Consider the following 22079-nt stretch of genomic DNA (forward strand, 5'->3'; position numbering starts at 1 on the left):
GGTGACCACGATAAAGAAGTTTGCTCATACATTATCGTGCTCTCCTCAAAGTAAAAGTAAGCAAATGGTAGAGCAGATCACCTCAACTAAAATGTTATTGGTCACCTCGATCAGGATGTTATTGGTCACCTTGAGCAGATCACCTCGACCAGGATATTATTGGCCACCTCGACCAGAATAATATGTGGTGACCTCGAGCAGATCACCTCGACCAGGATATTATTGGCCACCTCGACCAGGATATTATTGGCCACCTCGACCAGAATAATATGTGGTGACCTCGAGCACATCACCTCGAGCAGGATATTATTGGTCATCTCGACTAGAATAATATGTGGTGACCTCGAGCACATCACCTCGACCAGGAAGTTACCAGAAAGCACGATTCAGTCAAAACATTTTCTCCGAAATATTAGGTACCATATTCTTAGTGGGCTGAAAATTAGTAGTTTTCTTGAGAATTCTAGGGGAGAGGATAAAAACCGTTATAGTTTCCTATAAAAACCCTAGGAAGGGGAAGGAAACAGGGGGGGATTCTTCGAGCTCTCTCTCTCTCTCTCTCTCTCTAAGCAACTGAACCCATTTGACCTTTTTCTCTCTCTACCACTGAGAAATTTCTCTTTCGCCTGTGATTTCTTTAAGATTGATTATTTTGAATTCTTTTCCTTTAAATTTACTTAAAAGCTTTTTGTTTAAAGCAATCATAATTAAGCCACATGAATTGTGGTATGAGTTTTTCCAAGTAAGACCCGAATCACTGACTTAAGCGTCGGAGGGTTCTCGCCGGAAAAACTTCCGGCGCCTCCTGACTGTTGGTTGTGCTCACAGGCTCACAGGTTATCTGCTCATGGGTTGTCTGCTCATGGATGGTCTGCTCATGAATCGTCTGCTCATGGATTGTCTGCTCATGGATCGTCTACTCATGGATTGTCTGCTCATGGGTTGTCTGCTCATGGATTGTCTGCTCATGGGTCATCTGCTCATGGATCGTCTGCTCATGGGTTGTCTGCTCATGGAACATCTGCTCATAGAAAATCTGCTCATGGTGCTAACTAATCAGCGGCTTCGCACCAAACAAATTTAATGTTGATGCAGGGATCTGAGATTTGATCAATTCATCCGAATTTCAGCATCAACAGTAGTGATTTTTTTTTAACATTTACTCTCTTAATCGTTTGGGATTCACCCTAATTTTTATTGATGAATTTGCATGATGGGTTTTTACAACTAGTAATGCTTACAAAAATGTCAAAACTATCTCAAAAGAGATCTAATGATGTTTTAAATGTATGAATTAAAATACTAAACCATTAAGGAAGTATTTGGGCAGCCTAAAAATGTGTCTGTGTTTCAATCAAATATTAGAGAAAAATTTAAGGAATTTTCCTCATTTTCTCCCCTTTTCTTATGGATCATATGAGAAGCTCATATTTGTGGTTGTTAGATATATTTAAAGTTTGGATGATTTTCATTTTTAGGCTTTAAAAACAAAACAATTCCAAGACATCCTAGTAGCTTGCCCTGTTCGTCTTAGAATTTTCCCGTGGCAGAGACTTCACAAGAATTGCAATCAAAGTTGCTTTTTGAATTGACAACGTGATGGCATGATTGGTGGAAATAGGTTTAATAATTTGTATATTTTTCAATCACTTTATACATGTAAAAAGCTTGCATGTGTCAAATCACAGAGCCTTTCTAGAAATGTACCTAACATTTTATAAAGAAGCATCATCATCATGAGTTCTTAATTCTAAAGTTTGAGGGTAATATTGGACAACAAGACTTTCCCATAAAATTTGTATTTTTGATAAATAAAGATTTTTCAAAATGACTAAAATTCATTTAAGTTTATGAATTCAATTTAACTAATTTGAATACAGGTACAAGTGGATCTTGACTTTCTTCTGAAATGTTGATCTATGGGGAAAAAAACAAAATAAAAATGAGTCATGTTGGTGAATGTTAAATCCAAATGTAAATCTAAACGTAAATCCAAACATTTATATGATCTCATTTATTTGATAAACAATTGAAGTCAAATAAAAATAATTTTCAGATGGCATGAATTTAAAGGCTTGAAATAATGAGTTTTAATATTTTTGATTTAAAAAAAAAATTAGATAAGAATGAGAAATTTCGCCTATTAAATAATGATTCTTATCTCTATTATAAGATGACTGTAATTGCAAAACGCATTTGCAACAACTTGCATAGGAAAAATAATGAGTTTTAATTAGTATGTTTAATCTTCCGGAGAAAAAAAAAATTATTTACGCTAAGATGACTTTGAAATGATAAAAAAATAAATTGAAATAGAAAAAGTCAAAAAAGAAAAAAAATAGTACTAATATGCTTACTTTTATAAAATAAATTCATGTCTAGGGACTAGGATGATGACTTTATACCTTCCATTGTCCATCTAGAATAACGTCAAAAGATTGAGCAAAACTTCATAATTAATTTTAATCAATTAAAGGACCTTGTATAATTATATACACATAAAATCATTACATTGTACCTATTGTTAACTTGTTATCAACACTCGTACATTGGGTTGAAATATCATTTTCAAACATTAATATTAAAATTAATTTAAAAACTTTGGTTTTATTTTATGCCTTTTATTAAAAAGAAAAAAAATACACACAATTATTATTATTTTTAAAATGCACAATTTTCATAGTGCTTGTTCATAATGATGTAACATTAACACCCACCAATGCCAACGACCAGTGTACTTGAACAGTAGGGCACCGTCCGATTTTATGGTGAAGTTGTGGGACTTTCAATTTTAACTAGGTTCCCTAAATGTTACAAAGCCAATGGAGACCAGCCACGTGTCCGAAAGTGTTCCCAACATGTCAACTTTCTGACATGAGCCACGTGTCCATTACACTATACCCATGATTAGACTAGATTGGTAGTTCGAGTCACAGTTGCATGATAAATTAATTGACGGCGCAGATGGATGAGTTAATGATGTGGCCCCCACTCTCATCATCAAAATTAAATTATTCAATTGGCCTTTCAGGGGACCCGCATTGCATTATGCTTCAGTTCTGTGTCAAAACGTGTATCTTCGGGCAATAGTCTTTCATGTTTTATACTTTTGCATCAAATAGGTCCCTGACCTTTACTCTTACGATGAGGGATGATAATTGGATCTCTTTATAATAGATATCTATAATATTTATTTAATTAGATCAGATAATATTTATTTAAGATTTTTTTATTTTTAAAATTATATTCAGATAAATATGAATAATTATTTTTATCCAATAGATGTCCGTTTAACTCAACACAAGTTTAAAAAATTTTAATTTTATAAAATTAAAAATTAAAAATATAATAAATAAATAATTGTAAAAATATTATATTAACTAGTGAAAATTTTAAATTACTCTTATATTAAAAACTAAAATTTTCAAAATTACCCTTTAATTTTTTAACTTATTTAATACTATTAATAATTATTATTTTATTTTATTAGTTTAATATTATAAATGGACCTTCACTGAAAAGTCGCTGGACCACTACCGGAAGGTCGCCAGACCTCCACCGAACCACCACCGGAACTCGCCGGAATACTGTTGGCTTCGTCGGAAGGTCGCCGGACCTCTGCCGGAATTCGCCGGAAAGTTTCCGGACCGCTGCCACCGACCACCGAACCGCCATTTTATTATTATTATTATATATATATATTATTATTACTAATATAAATAGTTTAATAGCCAAATTTGATATTGAAATTTTAACTATTTTATATTATTATTTTTATATAATAAAAATAAAATATCCATGGATCTCCATAACTATATGGATAAAATCCATATCCATGTCCAATATTAAATATTGGATATGGATATGGATATATCTATTATGCATAATTATGAATTTGTGTTTGGATGGATGTTATCCATCCATAATTAAATATTTGCCATCCCTACTTACAATGGCCAAAGGACTCTTGGCAGGGATGAACGATTTGGAGACTTGATTCATAAGGATTAATATCATAATGAAATATAATAATTTATAAAATTGAACTTAATATCAAATTTTATTTCTAAAATTATCCGTACTCAAAGATAATTTTTCTAAAAATCAATAACAAGAAAAAAAATACTTTTGAATGGAGTCAATTGCTCCCAAACTCTTAAATATAAATCTATCATTTATCCTCAGAATAATTAATTTTGACGCGAGTGTGCGACTTGAAAACAAAATAATTTTTTCATCATTGAAGTTAGAGATAGCTAACGGGCCGGACAACATGTATTGTTAGGGTAAGGATCACGTCATGGCACCTATGCTGGGTTGGGTTGAGAATTTTAGACAAGTGGACCTTAAAAGTACAACACAATTAGAGATGGGTTAGGCACGCAAAAAGACATGCAATAAGTATGTTTCATTTATTTGATAAAAGTAAGCTAAGAATTCTATAATTTTATAAATAACAGACCAAGTTTTTTAAATTCATTTAATTCTTAGCTTTAAAAAAATACTCCAATTTTTTATGTCTATAATTTATTAAATAAATAGATGATATCATGATTTTAATAATTAAAATTATAAATATTATGATTTTATTAAATGTATGCATTAATGTTTATTATGGAATATGATTCATATTTTTATGTAAATTGAAGTTAACAATTAAATTAACCCTTAAGAAATAATTTATTATTGTTGTTGCTATTGCTAAGTAATTAAAAAAACTATAATACCGTAGGTTCTAACTTAGTAATTAGTATTATATTCTCTTACTATTATTAATTTATTATTATTAAAAATGGACTTAAGTTTTGATGCTGCGATTCTATTTAATTTAACTAAAGGCACATGGACTTAAAAAAAGTATATGGACTTAAACAAAGTATATGGACTTGAGAAAACTATGCTAATAGCTTGACATGCCTTTAGAAAATAAAAAAAATACTTGTCATGTTTTTTTTTTAGGCACGACCCATGACACGGCACGCAATGTCAAGTCAGGCCTAAACAAAAAAAAATAAAAAATTAGGCGCATAAAGCATATGGTGAGCCATGTTGTGCCGACCAAGGACTCTCATGGGCCGTCTTCTGATACCGGCACAGCCTGTTGGCCATCTCCAATTTGAGTTAGGGTTTTATTTAATAATATGAACTTCTGTATCTTTACTTCTAAAACTATAAAATTGTTATGTATTTAGTAAATCTTATTGTTAAATTATTGTATTTAGTATTTAGTAAATCTTATTGTTAAATTATTGTATTTAGTATTTAGTAAATCTTATTGTTAAATTATTGTAAGAATATAAATAACTAAATTGGACATAATGTTGAATAAAATTTATTTAAACATTTATAGATATGTACATAGAAATTTTTTATATTGTGCATATATAATAAATAATAGCTAAAATAATATTTCATATTATTAATTTTATTTGTTTATTTTTTATCTCAATTTAATTGGTACTAATAATAATTTCTTTAAAGTCAATGATTTTATTTGCTAATTAATAAGGATAATTTGGGATTTTTATAATAAAAATGAGGATATATATAGAATTGTATTAAGCATAAAAATGATTCTCAAAATTAGATTTTGAAAAGCTATTCATTTCTCAAAATCAGATTTTGAAAAACTACTCATATAATATATATGAGAATATATATAGAATTTATTACTTTTAATTTTGGTCTTTTTCATTTTGAAAAATAAGAAAGGAGTAGCTTTTCAAAATTTACTATAAGATAATGTGAATTTACCAAAAGTGATTCCTAAAAAAATTTACCAAACATTTAAATTAATTTTTAATTTTCTAAAATCACTTGTTAAGTCTTTCAAAACATTCAAATTTTAAAGAAATTATTAAGTTCTAAATTAATTCAAATTTTCAAATTAATCCCAAGAACGGAAAGGGGAGATTACATTTTTAAAATATCTAATCTTTGGCGCTATTGATAGTCAAGTAGAAACATTCAAATTTTACTCCCAAAGCAAAACTATAAATCTAATTAAGTTTTATCAACAGAAAAAGACACAACTTCCTCTCATTTTCACAGCTTCTAAGCTGACTTAAACGTGGAAATGCCTTTGCAGCTACCGCCACCAACTCTCCTCCATCAAACTCCAAGAAGGCGCTTTGAGGTAAATACAAGCCACACATTTCCAAAATTTGAAGGTAAGAAGTAATAATAATAATAATAGGCTAATACTGTAGCAAAATCTTATTAAGCGCTTCCTCTTTTTATTAAAAATAAATGAATCCAATGATGTACATAGTTGGTATATCACTTGAAATGTACTCTTTTAAGTCAATAGTATCCAATGTTATTACTTTTATATATGATGATCAGATGATGAAACATGTAAATTATTAAATTATAAAAATTATTGGAATTTTTTTTAAAAAATTGTGTATTTATTTGAATGTATACATCGGGTGCGTTTGAGATTAAGGTTGAACATCTGTAACTTTTAAACTACAACAGTAAAGTATTTAGTAAACACTAGCCGTTATAACTTGAAAGTTATATTGATATAATTTTTCACTTGTATAATAGAGGTATAATAGAGAATTTATTATATCTTTAATAATTTGTCAAAACTATTATTTAAATTTTATATTTACTACATATTATTAATTTTTATTTTATACTTACAACTTTTTTTATAGCATCTGTAGTTTAAAAATTACAGCACCTCAATCTCAAACGCACCCATCATCCAGTAAGATAATTGAAACAATTTTGCCATCTTAATTTTATACATATTTTAGCAAACAATCTCTGCATTCCATGTAGAAGCTAGTTCAAAATTTTTTTTTTTATTACATGAGACCATTGCTCAAACTACAAATCAGACTATTACTGAGACCAACTTATATCAATACTAATGGAGCTCTGCCCAATTTTTAACCCTTACAAATATTCGAGGGATGTCTATTCCTCACTATTAGGTAAGAGAGAAAACTACTTTCACTCAATTTTAATTGAGAAAATAAATACCACCACAATACATTTGTGGGGGTTCGAACTGCTGCCCTCCAACAACCCTGACCACTCGACCCAAGGCCGAGTGACTTAGTTCGAAAAATTTCTAAAAACACGTAATTGTGCTAGTTTTACTTAAAACCAAAATCGCATCATCATCATATTTACATTTTAATTTAGAGTTGTTATTGCTTATTGGTATTCTTTAAGTTTGGAATGAATGGAAATTTAGTTTCTTTATTTAACTAATAAAGAATTCTTGATCTCATCTTGAACATAGTTAGATCAAAATCAAATCTCACGTATACACAACCAATCAATCACTTGCAAACATATGCTCTTTAATTAATTTTATATGCTCTTTAATTAATTAATTGTTTTTGAACTTCGCAAGGTAATAAATTGAAATCCACCAAGACAGACGGGACAAAAGCAAAATTCCTTGATGCGCACTTTAACATAGAATATATAATCCAACAAAGAGATTATTATATTGTATTATAGAGATCCGTCCACATTATTGTACATAAAATATATAATCAAACAAAAAGATTGTAAATGTCCAACTCACGAGTACGTCCTCGAAATCTTCCTTACATAATTAAAAAAGTATTAATTAAATTGAAAAAAAATAGAATAATGGACACTTTAACATAGAATAATTGGTAAAGTGATTGCTTTAAAAATAGAGAAAAATAAATCATTAAAATACAAAAGCACATGCCACTTGAGGGACAAAGTAAACACCTCACCTAATTGCTTCACCAACAATATCTCATGAAAATAAATAAGAATCTATCTCATCACCATTTTTGTTGTCTAATTGATTTTTTTTTTTTTCCTTCTAATTGTTTCATGAAAAAGGCAGTATCATGATTTCATGGAACCATATCACATAAATCCACAGCCTAAAAGAATTAGAAAATGTGTGCCTTTTTTGGGGCTAAAATCGGTTGTTGAGACACTTTTTCTATTTAATTTATACTAATTTTATTTATGATGAGATTGAAGATTTTTTTTTCTCAAGAAGACTTACTTATCTGCACAAATCAAATTAGACAGGATGTAATTTCAGCTTAAAGATTTTTATATGAACTACAAGAAATTTGATTAATATTTTAATATGTAAAACAGAGAGACCTTTCACTTTTAACTAATAAAAAATAATAATAAATACTTATGAAGGAAAAGCATTCCAAGATGTCACGATCTACACGAACTTTGGTAATGATTTTCCAAAACTAAAATTGCAGTTCAGAATTCATTATTATAGTTTTTGCATCAACATCTATAATTCTTGGTGGGAAAATTCCTAGTAAGCTGTCTTTTGATCTATTTATTGTTTCTTCTGGTTATACTGCATAGCACTAAACATATATTTCTTTTATCAATTAACCAACAGAAAGCAATTAAAATAACCCTTTGAAAAGTATCAAACATTGCCAACCAAACCAACATGTTTCGGTTTGCAAAATCTCTGGAGTAAAAATAAAAATTTTAGACTCCCAATCTCACTCAGACTAGAAAGGAAATTGAATTTTCATTACAAGTAGTGAAAAAATAAGAGAGTTCTCGTGCATTTGCTTGTTAACGCTCATTCAAATGAAAACAAAACACATGGCTTTTGCTTAAGTGGTTACCAGTTGCCACAACCACAAGGCACAGGCTGGGACCAATATTGATGATGTTCAAGTTCAAGCACTTGACAATAACCGGACATGGTGCCATACTCACACACTGTGGTCCTTTTCCTTTGCTCTTTTAATAACACAACATCGTTATAAAGTAATGAAGCATCAGAAATTTGCTCCGTTAAAGTCATCAGTAGCACAAACAGGCCAGTAAATTTACAATTTGACAATAGAAATATGCTGCTTTATTCTTGCTTTCTACAGCTGTTGTACATTTTGATTGACGTTTGGTTGGTAGCAACAACACATTGCAAACATTTGTGTTGGCACCATAAATTTACTGTGTTCAATTAACATTTGCGTTTTTAATGCCTATACAATTTCAGGTTACAAGAACAAGGTCCTGTTTGTTTTATTGAAAAAATTAACAATTTGCTCCAATCAAGGGATGTAATACATGGGATTTGGAAGCTTGAAAGAGCGACTGGGCATGGGAGAACCCAATAGATCGCTCCATTGGTCCCCAGAGTTTCCCAGAATCCGGTATCCCTCTTGTACCATCTCGTTTCTCTTCTCCGATTTGTAAATTATCGCCAGTTTCCCATGGTCATCAGAGGACCTGCATTTAAATAAGCACCCGGGATTCAGTTTGGAGGTAGCAAAGCAAAGTATTTGAAGCATGATGATTCTGGTATGCAACCCTAGTAATCATATCTGGATCATGAGTATATGGGCATCTCATCAGCATGTGGGTGACGGGGAAAAAAAGGGGATAGAAAACTCCACCATGTATTTATATAGCAGGTCATGTGAGCTTATACGAGCATTTTGCATATACATAAATGGGATTTTTTTTCACCCCCAAAGAAAGGTATTTCCTCTGGGTAATATAAAACATGTAACAAAATATGTATCAATGATAATAATGAAATAAGGGAACAGATGGCTCAGACAAAATAAAATTTTGGAAAACTACAGTAACCAACACTCTCTTGTTTAGCAATCATCCCATAAAATCTGAATAAAAAACCCGAAACTAACAGAGAAAAGAAGTAAAGGAAAATTAACCACTGCCCCCCTTTCTGAGACAATAAAAAAGTAAGAAAAAGAATAATAACTCATTCAGACAATGAAATTCTAAGGATGCTCGCTATTGAAGGAAGCAGCCGTTAATTGTCCCTCCAAATTAGGGAATCCCACTTACCCAGAAAACCACCTCCTTTTTTTTTTTCCAAATAAAAGCAACTGTTTCGGTTTACACTTAGGCTGAGAACCTTGCTACTTTCAGCTGAGGCAACAGCCATAGTGTTAAAATATCTCAAGATGGGTAAACAGTGTTTCTTACTTCAAAGACAATCTTTGATATCAAAGTACTAAACAATTAAAAGCAGCACACTAGGTGAGACTTTTGAGACTCCTCTTTTTTTTCCATTCTAAACAGTTGAAACCAGAGATCATATATACATTTGTTTTCTTTTACCTAAAAGCTAGTTGTCGGAGACTACAAAAGATGCAAATATGCTTTACAATTTTTGGCATATCATTGCCCAACCAAAATGGTAGCAACCTAGATTAAAACAGCTACTCAACTATGGTAAGGGAGGAGAAGCCTGAAGGCTTACTACTAGATGGAACCATAACTGGCACCCATGCTGATGATGGAAAGGAGGAACCCTCTGAATTCTTAGGAAATAAAATCCTATTGACAAAGTAATCTGAATATCTTCCCAGAAAGGACAAATATATTCACACTATCCTCAAATATTATTTCAATGCTCTAACTTCACACACATAATAAAAATTCTAACCCAAAGCAACTTCCAAGAACTCTACCCTCATCAACCCCACACAAGAATGAAACAGAGTCAAAGAGGAATATAGGAGCTGGCATGAAGAACAGTTCAAACAAACATATTTCTCCCACACGGTGAAAGATACATTTTAGTTTTCCTTTTGTAGTTTAGGAGCATCAAGAGGAATCTCTTTTGAAGCATGTTGAAACTAAAAACCTTCCTCCCTAGGGTTTAGAATATCTCCTATTGGAAGATTATTAGAGTTGAACTAAACATCACAAAAGAGAAAGTTCCTTCATTCTTAACATTTCAACATCAAAACATGATAAGTTCCGGAACAGTTGCAACAAAGGCTCTTCAACTAGATAAAGTAACTTATACCTCATACTATCAGCACCTAACGAAAATCACCATGATAATTTTTTATGTCTATCCTTTTAACAAACGCCCTAAAGTTATACAAAAACCAAATATATATTCATAAGATAACCCCAAGTCAATTCTCAAAGGTTTGAGAACAGAGATTATTAAATTTTAACTAGCAATGCACCTAATACCTAACAAAATTGCAAATATCACACTATATACTTGATACGAATATTAGAGCTCTACAACAAACAAGCTAAAAAGGCACTATAATGCAAAAAGCATGTCGCAGAGGAATCCATAATTTATCCTACATATGCTACACCAATCATAAAAGATGCAGTAGTCACCTCAAAATGAGTTTGTCCCAATATCGAACCCCTGCATTGATCAAATTGTCAACAGTAATACTCCTTTGCTTCTCACTGCGCCCTGTCAGCAAAAAAATCTTAAAGCCCAATCCCAGAACCTCTTCATAGAGTTTCAAACTGGCCTCTATTGCCGGTGACATGGCCTTCTCAACCCACTTATCAAACTCCACTGGATCGAAAATCTCCAATCTACAAATGGCCCAAAAAGAAACCCACGTCAGAAATCAGTTTTTCCTTCTAAATAAAAGGAATATCAACAAGGATAAATATCTCAATCAGAGCCAATCAATGCAATTAACAACGCCCTAAATTTGACCTTATTATGGCTTCTAGAGATAAAAACTCTCATATGCTTCTACTTTTCTGAATTCGTTCACAACTCATCCGGTCCAGTTAACTTAATATCTTAGCTTTGTTTCTTTCATAAGAAATTATTAAAGCTTTACCTTATCCTCAAAATCTAAACTATTTTGCAAACTAATTCCAATTTATGTACATTCTAAACTTTTTGTTCCTCTGCACTTTCTCAGCAACCAAACAAAATGTATATCCAATATAAACCAACCATGTAACTTTCCTAGAATCAATTTTGAAGGGGGAAAAAAAAAACCCTACCCATAACCATGCTCTTGATAATAAGGAAGATTTGACAACAAAGTCTCATCAATATCAAAAATCCACGCATCTTTCCCATCACCACGCAATTCAACACTCTTCGCAAAAACACCCGCCTCATTCGAAACCCTCTCGAGATCAAGTCCATAACCTCGACCCATCATATAATCCCTCACATACTCCAAACACTCACGCGGAATCGTCTTCCAGGGATTCAAATTATTAGCTTCAACCGCAAACCTCCAGGTCGTACACTGTCGTTTCACCTCTTCATTGAGTTGATTCAACTGGGTCTCGATTAAATTATCTGGGTACTTGAGAATCAAAGGCCTGGGCAGAATGTGATTGTTGTGAGCATTGACTGTCTCGTGAGAAAAGGCACGAGAAATTAACGAACATAACGAGAATAACAAGACAATCCTAAACAAACCCATCGTTGAAATTGATCTAAAGCTGTCAAGAAGAAAAGGCATTGTGGGCTTTTACAAATGGGTATCGATTAGAAGCCAAAAGGGATGTGTTTGGTTTTATCTTGTTCCCTTCTGCATTTGGGAAAACGAAAATGAAGGGAAAAGAAAAGAAGAAACTTTGAAACAGTAACAAGGTTTGATTTTTTGTTTTTTCCTTGCGAATTGTGTTAGCGTGCGAGTTAAGGTAACTAACGGATTTTGAATTAATTGAGAGGGTAACTGAAATATTTGGATTTTGTTTAGGGCTTCTGCTTCTGGTCTAGTTTCCTGACTGTGGAGGGGGGTTTGTTGATTGGTTACTTTTTGTAGAGAGGGAAAGTGGGACCCATCTGCTGGGTTGCGTGGGGGGTCGGGATTGTTTACGTGGCGAGATCTGAGTGGGCAGTGTAAGGGTTGATACGTGCTGGGAGGAGATTGGACTCGGCATTTTCCAATTAAGTTGCTGGAGATTTGCCAGGAGAATGCACGAAGCCACGAATGGGAGAAAAATTATTGAACACGTACTTGTTAGAAATAAAATTACAAAATAGATCAGGATTAATAAAAACTTAATGACAAATTGAGCGGGCGAATTGCATTAAATTATTGTCTAAATTTCTTAGTGATTAAGAGTTTGGAGAATAATCTATTACAATCTAAAATGAGCTTCCAAAGTCCGAATAATTTTTGAACAATTTTATTTAATTGATGGAGAATATTACCTCATCATTGTTGAATAAAATTAGGCTGGTGCTACGTTACATTAATCGTAACATACGCCACACACAACAACAGTAGCAGATCTCACCATGGGAACTGTTGCTGTGTGTGGATATGCGTTACGATTAACGTAAACTAGCAGGATCCATAAAATTATTGTCATAATCTCATTGAACTTGTCTCTTTTCACCCCTAAAATAAATATTATATTATGAAAAACTTATAATGTGTAGCTATTACAAAACAATAATTTTTAACATAACGTAGATGAAACTAGTTAGAAAAAAGGTATATATAAAAGAATGAAACCAAGCAAATAAAACCATTCCGAATCATTAAGAAAATGGAAAGAAAAGAAAAGATGTAAAACACATTATGGAATTCAATTTACTTGAGCTTCTGATAAAATCATATAAGCACCCCTCGAACATAGGCATGTAACAATCTAATCAAGAGTTTCTGCAGTTTCAGATTATATACAACTTCAACTCTGCATGCTAACTAATCCGGCTTTCCTATCTGGAAAAAAAGCTAAAAGCCTAAATTGATGCATCTAAGCACTACCGCATGCAAGAGTCTTTATTTAAGGGATATAAAAGAAACATCATGCCCGTTAGTGTTAAGCCTAAACCATGAATGACGAGAGACAGATGATAATGTTATTTGGACTTCCAATCAAGAATTGCAGAAAGAAGTGTGTAATTTGGTAACAGGTTCTTGTTTGGTAACGGAAAGTCAGTTATTGGCGATTTGTCATTCTCTTGAAGCCATTCCTCAATTGCTTTGCGGTCATAAGTGTAACCATCCGCAGCCACACAAGGTTCATTCATTACCTCCTGAAAAGAATATGTATAAGATGGAGATTCAAAACTAGTAAGCTAGCAATTTATGGTCTGGGTGTACCTTAAGTATTGGGCAAATGAAGTGATTAGGAGGTGCAGGATGAACACTTGGCACAGTATCTCGAGCTCTATCAGCAACCTCCTTTAATCTCTCCAGAACAGGAAGTACTTGATTTTTTAAGTCAGGCCTGTCCTTTCGCCTTAGCTCCGCACAGCTCAGTCCCAATGCAGCCAGTTCCTTTGTCTCTTTAATAGGCCAATCACCAGCTTGTGCATCAAGAATCTCGGCTAAATTATCCTCATCAATTGCTGTTTCCACCTTGTGGGTTATCGCTATTGCTGGCTTCGCAGTCAGCAATTGCAGAATTACCATTCCATAAGCATAAACATCAGATTTTGGAGAAATTAACCCAGTTCTTTGATACTCTGGATCGATATAGCACAGTGTCCCAACTGGCCCTGTGTTCTTGTACGTAGTGGACACAAATGAAGGGTCTGAATTCAGCATTGTGGAAAGGCCAACATCACCTATCTTGCTCACTAAGTTGTGATCAAGCAAGATGTTTCCTGGCTTCATATCACGGTGAATGATAGGTTTTGGCTTTGAGTTGTGAAGAAAAGCAAGAGCTGAGGCAACTTCCCATGCAATTCGGTACCTCTCAAACCATGGGATGGGCGGTGTATTGTTCTTACGGTACAACCTATCCTCCAAGCTACCATTCTCCATGTACTCGTATACAAGGCAACCATGATCAGGACATGCACCAAGGAGAAGCAGCAAATGTGGATGACGAATTTTGCTCAAAACCTCAAGCTAAAAACCAATAGAAAACAAAGATGTATTCAGCCTGGAGAATTACCACAAGCCCATCTTATAGTTTGTTCTAGCACAATAACAGTGCAGAAAAAGGTATGATCAAAGCTGAAACACCATTTGATTAATCCAGCAGCCGATATCAGGAGGTTTTAGTACACATACCAAACATGTGCCTTTGTTAATAAAAAAGAACTTTCATACCTCTTGCAGGAATTGCTTATTTTGGATATTCCCTTTGGACTGGAGAACCTTCACTGCAGCAAACGTATGATGAAAAGTGCCCTTATAGACAGTTCCATATCCTCCCATTCCAATCCTAAGGTTTTCAGAAAATGATAAGGTGGCAGACTCAATCTCTTCCCACGTTAAATTCCTGTACCGCTGGAACGTACCATTAAGCGCCCTCTCAAGCATTTCTTTTTCTTTGGCTTCATGTTTAGCTTTCATCTCGGCTTCTTGTCTTTGTGCTGCTTCTTTTTCAGCAGACGCCCTCGCACATTCAGCTTCCCTTCTTGCAGTTTCATATTTCTTCTTCTCCTGCTTTGCTAATTCTATGGCCTTCTCCTCCAGAAGTTGTATTTCGCTGAGCCTTGTTTCTTCCTCTAGTTTACATTTATTAAGATCGTTTACCTGAAAAAGCAGTAGATGGAATATATTAGTATACAATAGTGGAAAACTGATTCCTAAGTGTAAACAGAAGCATGGGTACTAAATGCAAAGAATTCTAGTAGTGGTTATTTCCTGCTTGCTCCAAGACAAACCTTTTTCCCTTTGTTTAGAATATGCTATTTGTCTGATCAGGCATGAATATACTTAAATGAATGCCATCTTTGAAGGCTCCCATATATATTAGAAATCAAATATTATGAAGAACATAGTCTTTGGTAACTGCTCAAATTGTTATCAAGTCAGCAACAAACAAGATTGTAACTCAGAATTGTTACCAACTGAGGCATCATTGAAATAGAAATAGATCAACCTTGTTATTATCAATTACAATCCAAGACAGAGAAAAATGTACAATTAACATTTGGCTAGCAGAATTGATGAGAAAAGGGATTATACAATACACTTTTTTCAAAAGGATGCCTAGACTAACCTTTCGAGAAGCATCATTTGCCTCATTCTGTGCTATTGCATACATTCCTCGAACATGTCTGAGTTCAATTCTCAGCTTTTCTAGCTCAAAGTTAACATCTACCTGCGTATATGATAAAATCAAGATATTTGATCAGTGATGCATATAGATTTCTTATTAACCTCTGTTTACTGAACTGAAAGATAAAACATGTTGAACAAGCAGATAATGAAAATGGCAGATCACTTCCCACTGATGCTCATTAGAATTGAGTCTCAAGAGAATGGAAAATCTACCTGGCTTTCAGAAGAAGAATCATAGGTAAGCACATCCGTGGTGGAAGCTTGATCAGACCAATCCTGGTTTTCAGTTTGCATGCTTCTGTAACTCGAACTTCGACTGACCGTCTGTCGAACTTCTGGACCACTGAGACAAGAACTGCCGGCATCCTTCTGTTCCTCAACATCAAAAGACTGGCATCGTGAATGATTGATCTCTGTGGAACTTGGTTTTAAATGAAGAAGGGTCTTGTTCACGGCTGAAAGAGCTTGCAAACGCTGCGTTGGCAGGGAAGGAGAACTGGAATGAGAGTATGAAGCAACAGCTGACCCAAGATCTGCACATTCCAGAAAAAAGAAGAAAATTTGTGTTATTGTGTACCAACAGAATTTATGTAGAAGTAAGATCTTAACACTCCCTTAAGCAAAATCTTAATCTCGCTGATTTCATTACATTGAGATGCACTTGGTGAATCTTAACAAGTCATCACATCTTAATCGTATCAAGATCATTTGGTGTTCATACCAATAAGCAGGAGTAATTAAACCTTGAACTAAAGAAACATTACCTGTCTGTGAGCTAGAATTATGACTTGAGGAACTGCTGTTAGAGCAACCTGTATCACTGCTATCATCTTTAGTGCTCCCAATTGAGCCCAAATCAGATGGGCGGACAGATGACAACTTTCCTTTTTCAACCCCATAGACCGTACAAAAGCTTGGCACGCATATTGAGATTCTCGAGGACATATTATTTTTATTAAATTTCCTACAAAAATTATCATTTTACTGACTGAAATTATGTAATAGTAAAAGCATAAGAAAATACAGCATATAAATGGCTGAATTCCTAAGTTGCAATTCAATATAATAATTTTTTTCAATTTTACGATAGATATACAGTAAGATTAATGAAAAAGCTGCATATTCCTTCAGTACATTAGATGAATACCATGTGAATATGCCCTGAGATTGGGCACCAATAACAAGCTTGTTGATATTGCAGCTAGCAACTTCGTCTGCTATTGCTTTTGCTACATCATCTGATTCAATCACTTTCACTTCTACCTCCACCTACGTACAGAAATAAAAAAAATAAAATGCCAGTTCCCCAGGAATCATGCAAACTATAAAATTAAAAAACAAGCAAAACCTACCCTCCTCTGAGCACACATATTTCTGAAAGGAAGCAGAAGCCTGTCTGTCTTCCATTTCTCCTCCTGCTTATAAGCAGCTGCTACATCATCACGTACTTGTTCAATAGGGATAAAATTTCCCACTGGATGTCCAATGGCCAGAGATGCTGATAAGTCAGTTATCATAACCATTCAGTTTATTTCTAACTTTAAGGACTTACATAAGTTCTTCTTGATATGCTACTTTTGCCATATCAAGTTCTCGTTGTGAATCTTCACATGAACACTTTTCAAACACCAAACCGTAACTTTTTTGTATCAAAATCACTATTGAGACGCTATACAATACCACAACTGTCAATAACATTCTAATATGCTATACGCATTAGTAACATAGAACTTGACAGCTAGATTGGAAAATAGGGCGAGACTGAGCCTACTACCTGCAATTCTTCTACGAAAACAGTTTAAAAAATTTCAGCTTCTAGTGTTTATATGCATACATGAAACGAGCTGGAAAAATTGATTGAAGTTAAAACTTGACTTAATTACCAAAGGGATTTGCTTACTTGCTGTAGGAACTGAAGTAATTCTTGGGCGGACATGTAATAACTTAAACAGATTGATTCCTTCAGGAATGAACTTTTCCAATGCCCATAACACAGCATACCTACTCTTTTTGTTGCCCTTGACAGCAACTGCAACACTTAAAGCAGGAGAATTTGGCAATTCAACAATATCTTTTACCTCCATTATTTTGCTACTTCATGAACATGCAGGATGCTCTGCATCACCACACCAAAAACACCATAACAAATTAGAAAAATTTGAATTCACCATAGGATCATAAACAATGATTTGATTCTCAATTTGTCCAAATTTGTAAAAACACCTAAAACAAAAAGGGGGGAAAAAAAGGTTCGTGCTTTGCAGACAATACTAGAGAATCAAATAAATAAATAACCAAGAAATATCCCAGATAATTTTATCTCATCACCAACGAAATAATTTGCTGGTAATTAAATGATGTAAGGTAGGAAAATGTTAAACATTTGATAAGTAAATAATGGCAGATTATGCATTTATTTCTTTTACCATATTTATTTCTGCAGAATCCAAATGAATGAGAAAAAAAAAAAAAACAAATGTAAATGAAAAACTCAAACTTCACAAACAGAAACAAAACCGAAACACAAAACCACAAGAACCCAGAAAGCAAAACTTGCAAAAACGAAAAACAGAAAGCAAAAGCATACCAGTTTTTTAAGTTGACAAAAACTCATCAAAACTCAAATGGCTGAATTAAAAAAAGAAGAACCCGTATCTCAATATCTATAAAGCCACTCTACAAGTTGAATTTTTTTTTTTTTTTTTTTTTTTTGTATGTTCGTCTAAGTCTAACTGAAAGTACAAGGACTCTTTGGTTGGGTATGAAAGAAGCAGAGAGGATATTAAAGAAACAGAGTGCAGTGCCCCACTAGCACACAAGCCATTTTCATTTTTGCTGCTAATAAAAATGATAAAAACTTCGAGGCAGCAACTGAGCCGTGACGCATTGACCATCTTGTTAATTACATTTTTAATTCTGTTTTTAATTTTTTTTTTCCCAAATGGGTTAATTTTATTTTTTCTTTTTTATTTTACAAGTATCCAATTCCAAGTTGTGACGTGACTACTATTCTTCAGAAAGGATTATCTTGTTCTCTAACTCTTGTCACTTTGTTAAAGACTTAAAAGTCTTTTCGTATTTTTCAAAGAGATTTTTTGTTTTGTTTGTACTTACTAATTAGTTTATTCATTTATTTTATTATTTTATGGTAGTTTTTCCGGTTGGTGTCAGGCAGTCAAAAGGACCCACTTAGGTACTTATTTTATTTTATTTTGCATATGCTGTGGTTCTTTTTTTCTTAAAGTAATTTGCCTAAGGATTTTATGAGAATTTCCTATGAAAGCTAATAAAAAATTATTAAAACAAGCTAAAGAAAGTTAGGAAGATTTTGTCAACACCAACTTTAGTGAGGTCTTAACTCTTAATTATTATCGGTGGTAAGACTCAGAGAGAGTGATTATATAAAAATATTGTTTCAATAAATTAGATGTAATTATTAAATTGTGCGACTCTTTTTTTTTTTTATCACACATATAAAACAAGCACATAAATATATGATATGATAGTTAATAAATTATTGTTATATTCAATGGATTAGATATAATTATTAAATTGTACGACTCTTTTTTTTTTAAGCGCACATATAAAACAAACACACAAATATATGATATGATAGTTAATAAATTATTGTTATAAGACTGACGTAGCATCTCTGGTATAAAATAATTATTTTTTTAAATGAAAGGCTTTAATTTTCTATTTACTTTGACGCAATCTTAATCCAATAAAATAAATTAATTTGTTAAGTAAGATTTTCCATAACCATAAAATCTAGTTAGTTCAAATTTAGAGAAATTTGATTGAATTAGATTACAAAATCAATCTCGTTATGAGTTCAAAAGTATGAATTTATATTTGCTAATAAATCTCAATCATTAATATGAATTTTTTTTTTTTTTTACAAAAATATATAAAACGACGAGAAATGAACAGGTGATAAGACACGCATAAATAGAAGGTAGGTTCAACGAACGTGGGGATGTAATATTAATTATATTCATTTAACACTAGAACATTAACTTGTGGTGTGGGGTTTAATTTCATAATTTTTGCAGATTTTAATTTTAAAAATTCTTCAATGACTATTGGTTGCGTAATTAATGCAATGTTTTGGCAATTTTATGATGAATGGGACATGCATCGTACTGAAAGATTAGTGAAGATATGAATCTCGTGGGTCAAAGTCTTCTCTTCATGCAGCTTGCTTTTTATGTAGGGATGGCAAAAATCCCCACGGGGACGGGTATCCTCGGGGATTTTTCCCATTCGGGGAGGGTATGGGGATAATTTCATACTCAATTTCTTATTCGGGGAGGGGGCGGGGAAATTTTTTTACCCAATTTCTTATTCGGGGAGGGGACGGGGATGAGGTGGAATCCCCATCCCCTACCCATTTCCCCATTTTAATTTTTAATTTTATTTTAATTTTTTAAAATTACTAGTAAATAAATAATAAAATTATAAATATTGGTAAAAATAAAAAATATCGAAATATTTATACTATTAAACTTTTAGGCCTAATTAACTAATTAAAGTCCTAAATTTTTATTTAGGACATTAAAAAGATCGAGTAGATTCTATTAGCCAAACATTTTTTTTAATTTTAATATTCTTTAAATATTTTAAACTTAAATCTATTTTTTATTTATTTTTAGATGTTATAATTGCCCACAGCGAATCACAATTTTAATATCTAATCTAATCTAATCTAATCTAATATTTGCTTTTGATTTGCTCTGATTTAACTATTGTGTTGTAAAATGAATAATCCACATTTATAAAGTGCCCACGCCACCATTGAAAAAGTTAATTTTGAATCTAAATTCGATTTTATTTGTAACAATTCTGTATTAAACTATTAATTTGTTTATGATAGTTTGTAAAAGAATTTTGTATTCCTTGCATGTTGCGTTACTTACTAATTTAATGTATGTGACTTTTGTAATATATATTAATGTAAGATATATTTTGAACTTTACTTTTATTTGAATTTTTTATTTTAATATGATTAACTCAAAATTGAAAAAAAAATGTATTAGTTATTCGGGGATCGGGGACCCTCGGGGATCCCCTGTTATTATTCGGGGAGGGGATGGGGATTCTCTCAAGTAATTCTGACGGGGACGGGGAGGGGACGGGGACATACGCAAAATATCGGGGATGGGTACGGGGAGATCGGTCCCCTCCCCTCCCCTCCCCATTGCCATCCCTATTTTTATGACTCTTCTCACTCACTTATTTAAATTTTAATTTAATTATAATAAATAAATAAATAAAAACTTTTTATAAGATAACATTGTTTTTTTTCTAATTAAAAATATTTTAAAAAATAAGATAAAATTTTGTTCATCTTGAGATTAGAGATTATGATATCACAAGATAGTTATCTTGAGCTTGATTACACACAAATCTATATTAATTCTTTTACCTCAACATTAATCCTAGCTCAGCTAGAATTATTATTATTACTCTCTGTCAAAATTCTTCCTTAACTGTTGATCATTATGACTTTTCTTCCTCAAGTATCACAAGTGCTTTCCAATAATTTGTTTATTTTGATTTCGTTTAAAGCCTGATGATGAAAGATAAAAGACATTGTCGGTGACTTAACTCTTCACTGTAACTTAATGAACACTTGACACATGTCGGTGGCATATGCTTTTAAGTTATTCTCTTCTGAGGGATTTTAGTCGTTGTGTTGGGTGACCAATTGTGTGACGATAATTATTAATTCACTTCAATTATTGTCACCAGTTTTATTTATCGTATATGCCTATATGGCTCCCGTTTAGGGTTCCTGTAAATATATAAACTCTCACACCCATAGAAAAGTTCAAATTTTTGGCCTTAAAGATGAAATAAAAAATTAAAGAGGTAAGTCCCACTTAAATATACAATCAATCCTACAAATCCAAATTCAATATAACTAAAGTGCACTTGAAATACTTGGACTAGTCAAATTAATAGATATTTAAAATACTTGGTGTGATTAATAAAATGAACAGTACCACCAAATGCGAAGTTGCAAACCCCTTCACCACCTCCAGAGCAGTTAAAACACCTGAGCCGAAGATACCATCGAATTTCCTTTGAAAAAAAAAAAAAAAAACAATTAGAATAGAATAAAGTTATATTAATCAATTAATCCTGAGTAAAATCTGAAGCAGCTGCCTGATTATTATTAACTCAGTGTTTAATCTTTTAAAATATATTGTCCATCGTTGTCGCATGAATTGCACCGAATGTACCCATCGGCAGCGATGGTACACATAATAAACCAATAAATTATTATTTAATGCAAAGAAAAAAAAAGCCAATTAACTACTAATTAGC

General features: G+C 32.7%; 2 protein-coding genes across 4 annotated transcripts; both read right to left on the bottom strand.

Annotated features, from left to right (window-relative positions):
- Positions 1-8830: 8830 nt before the first annotated feature.
- On the bottom strand, positions 8831-12502 carry LOC18031754 (acid phosphatase 1). Its single transcript, XM_006421521.2, has 3 exons — positions 11758-12502; positions 11122-11331; positions 8831-9231 (listed from the first exon to the last, which is right to left on the bottom strand). Exons 1-3 carry the CDS (start codon positions 12228-12230, stop codon positions 9054-9056), a joined length of 861 nt encoding a protein of 286 aa, XP_006421584.1. The 5' UTR covers positions 12231-12502; the 3' UTR covers positions 8831-9053.
- Positions 12503-13288: 786 nt separating this feature from the next.
- LOC18031815 (U-box domain-containing protein 35) lies at positions 13289-18661 on the bottom strand. 3 transcript variants are annotated; one of them, XM_024179943.1, is made up of 10 exons: positions 18334-18661; positions 17647-17862; positions 17099-17220; positions 16894-17015; positions 16511-16710; positions 15960-16279; positions 15685-15786; positions 14787-15215; positions 13830-14582; positions 13289-13762 (listed from the first exon to the last, which is right to left on the bottom strand). In XM_024179943.1, the coding sequence occupies exons 2-10, from the start codon at positions 17828-17830 to the stop codon at positions 13586-13588; spliced, it is 2409 nt and encodes an 802-aa protein (XP_024035711.1). In that variant the 5' UTR covers positions 17831-17862; positions 18334-18661; the 3' UTR covers positions 13289-13585. The 3 variants fall into 3 exon arrangements, with proteins under 3 accessions (XP_024035711.1, XP_006421586.1, XP_024035715.1); XM_006421523.2 differs by having other exon boundaries at positions 17099-17244; XM_024179947.1 differs by lacking the exon at positions 18334-18661 and having other exon boundaries at positions 17099-17531; positions 17647-17725.
- Between the last annotated feature and the right edge of the window lie 3418 nt (positions 18662-22079).

Source organism: Citrus clementina, unplaced genomic scaffold, assembly GCF_000493195.1.
Source record: "Citrus clementina cultivar Clemenules unplaced genomic scaffold, Citrus_clementina_v1.0 scaffold_9, whole genome shotgun sequence".
Classification (NCBI taxonomy): domain Eukaryota; kingdom Viridiplantae; phylum Streptophyta; class Magnoliopsida; order Sapindales; family Rutaceae; genus Citrus; species Citrus x clementina.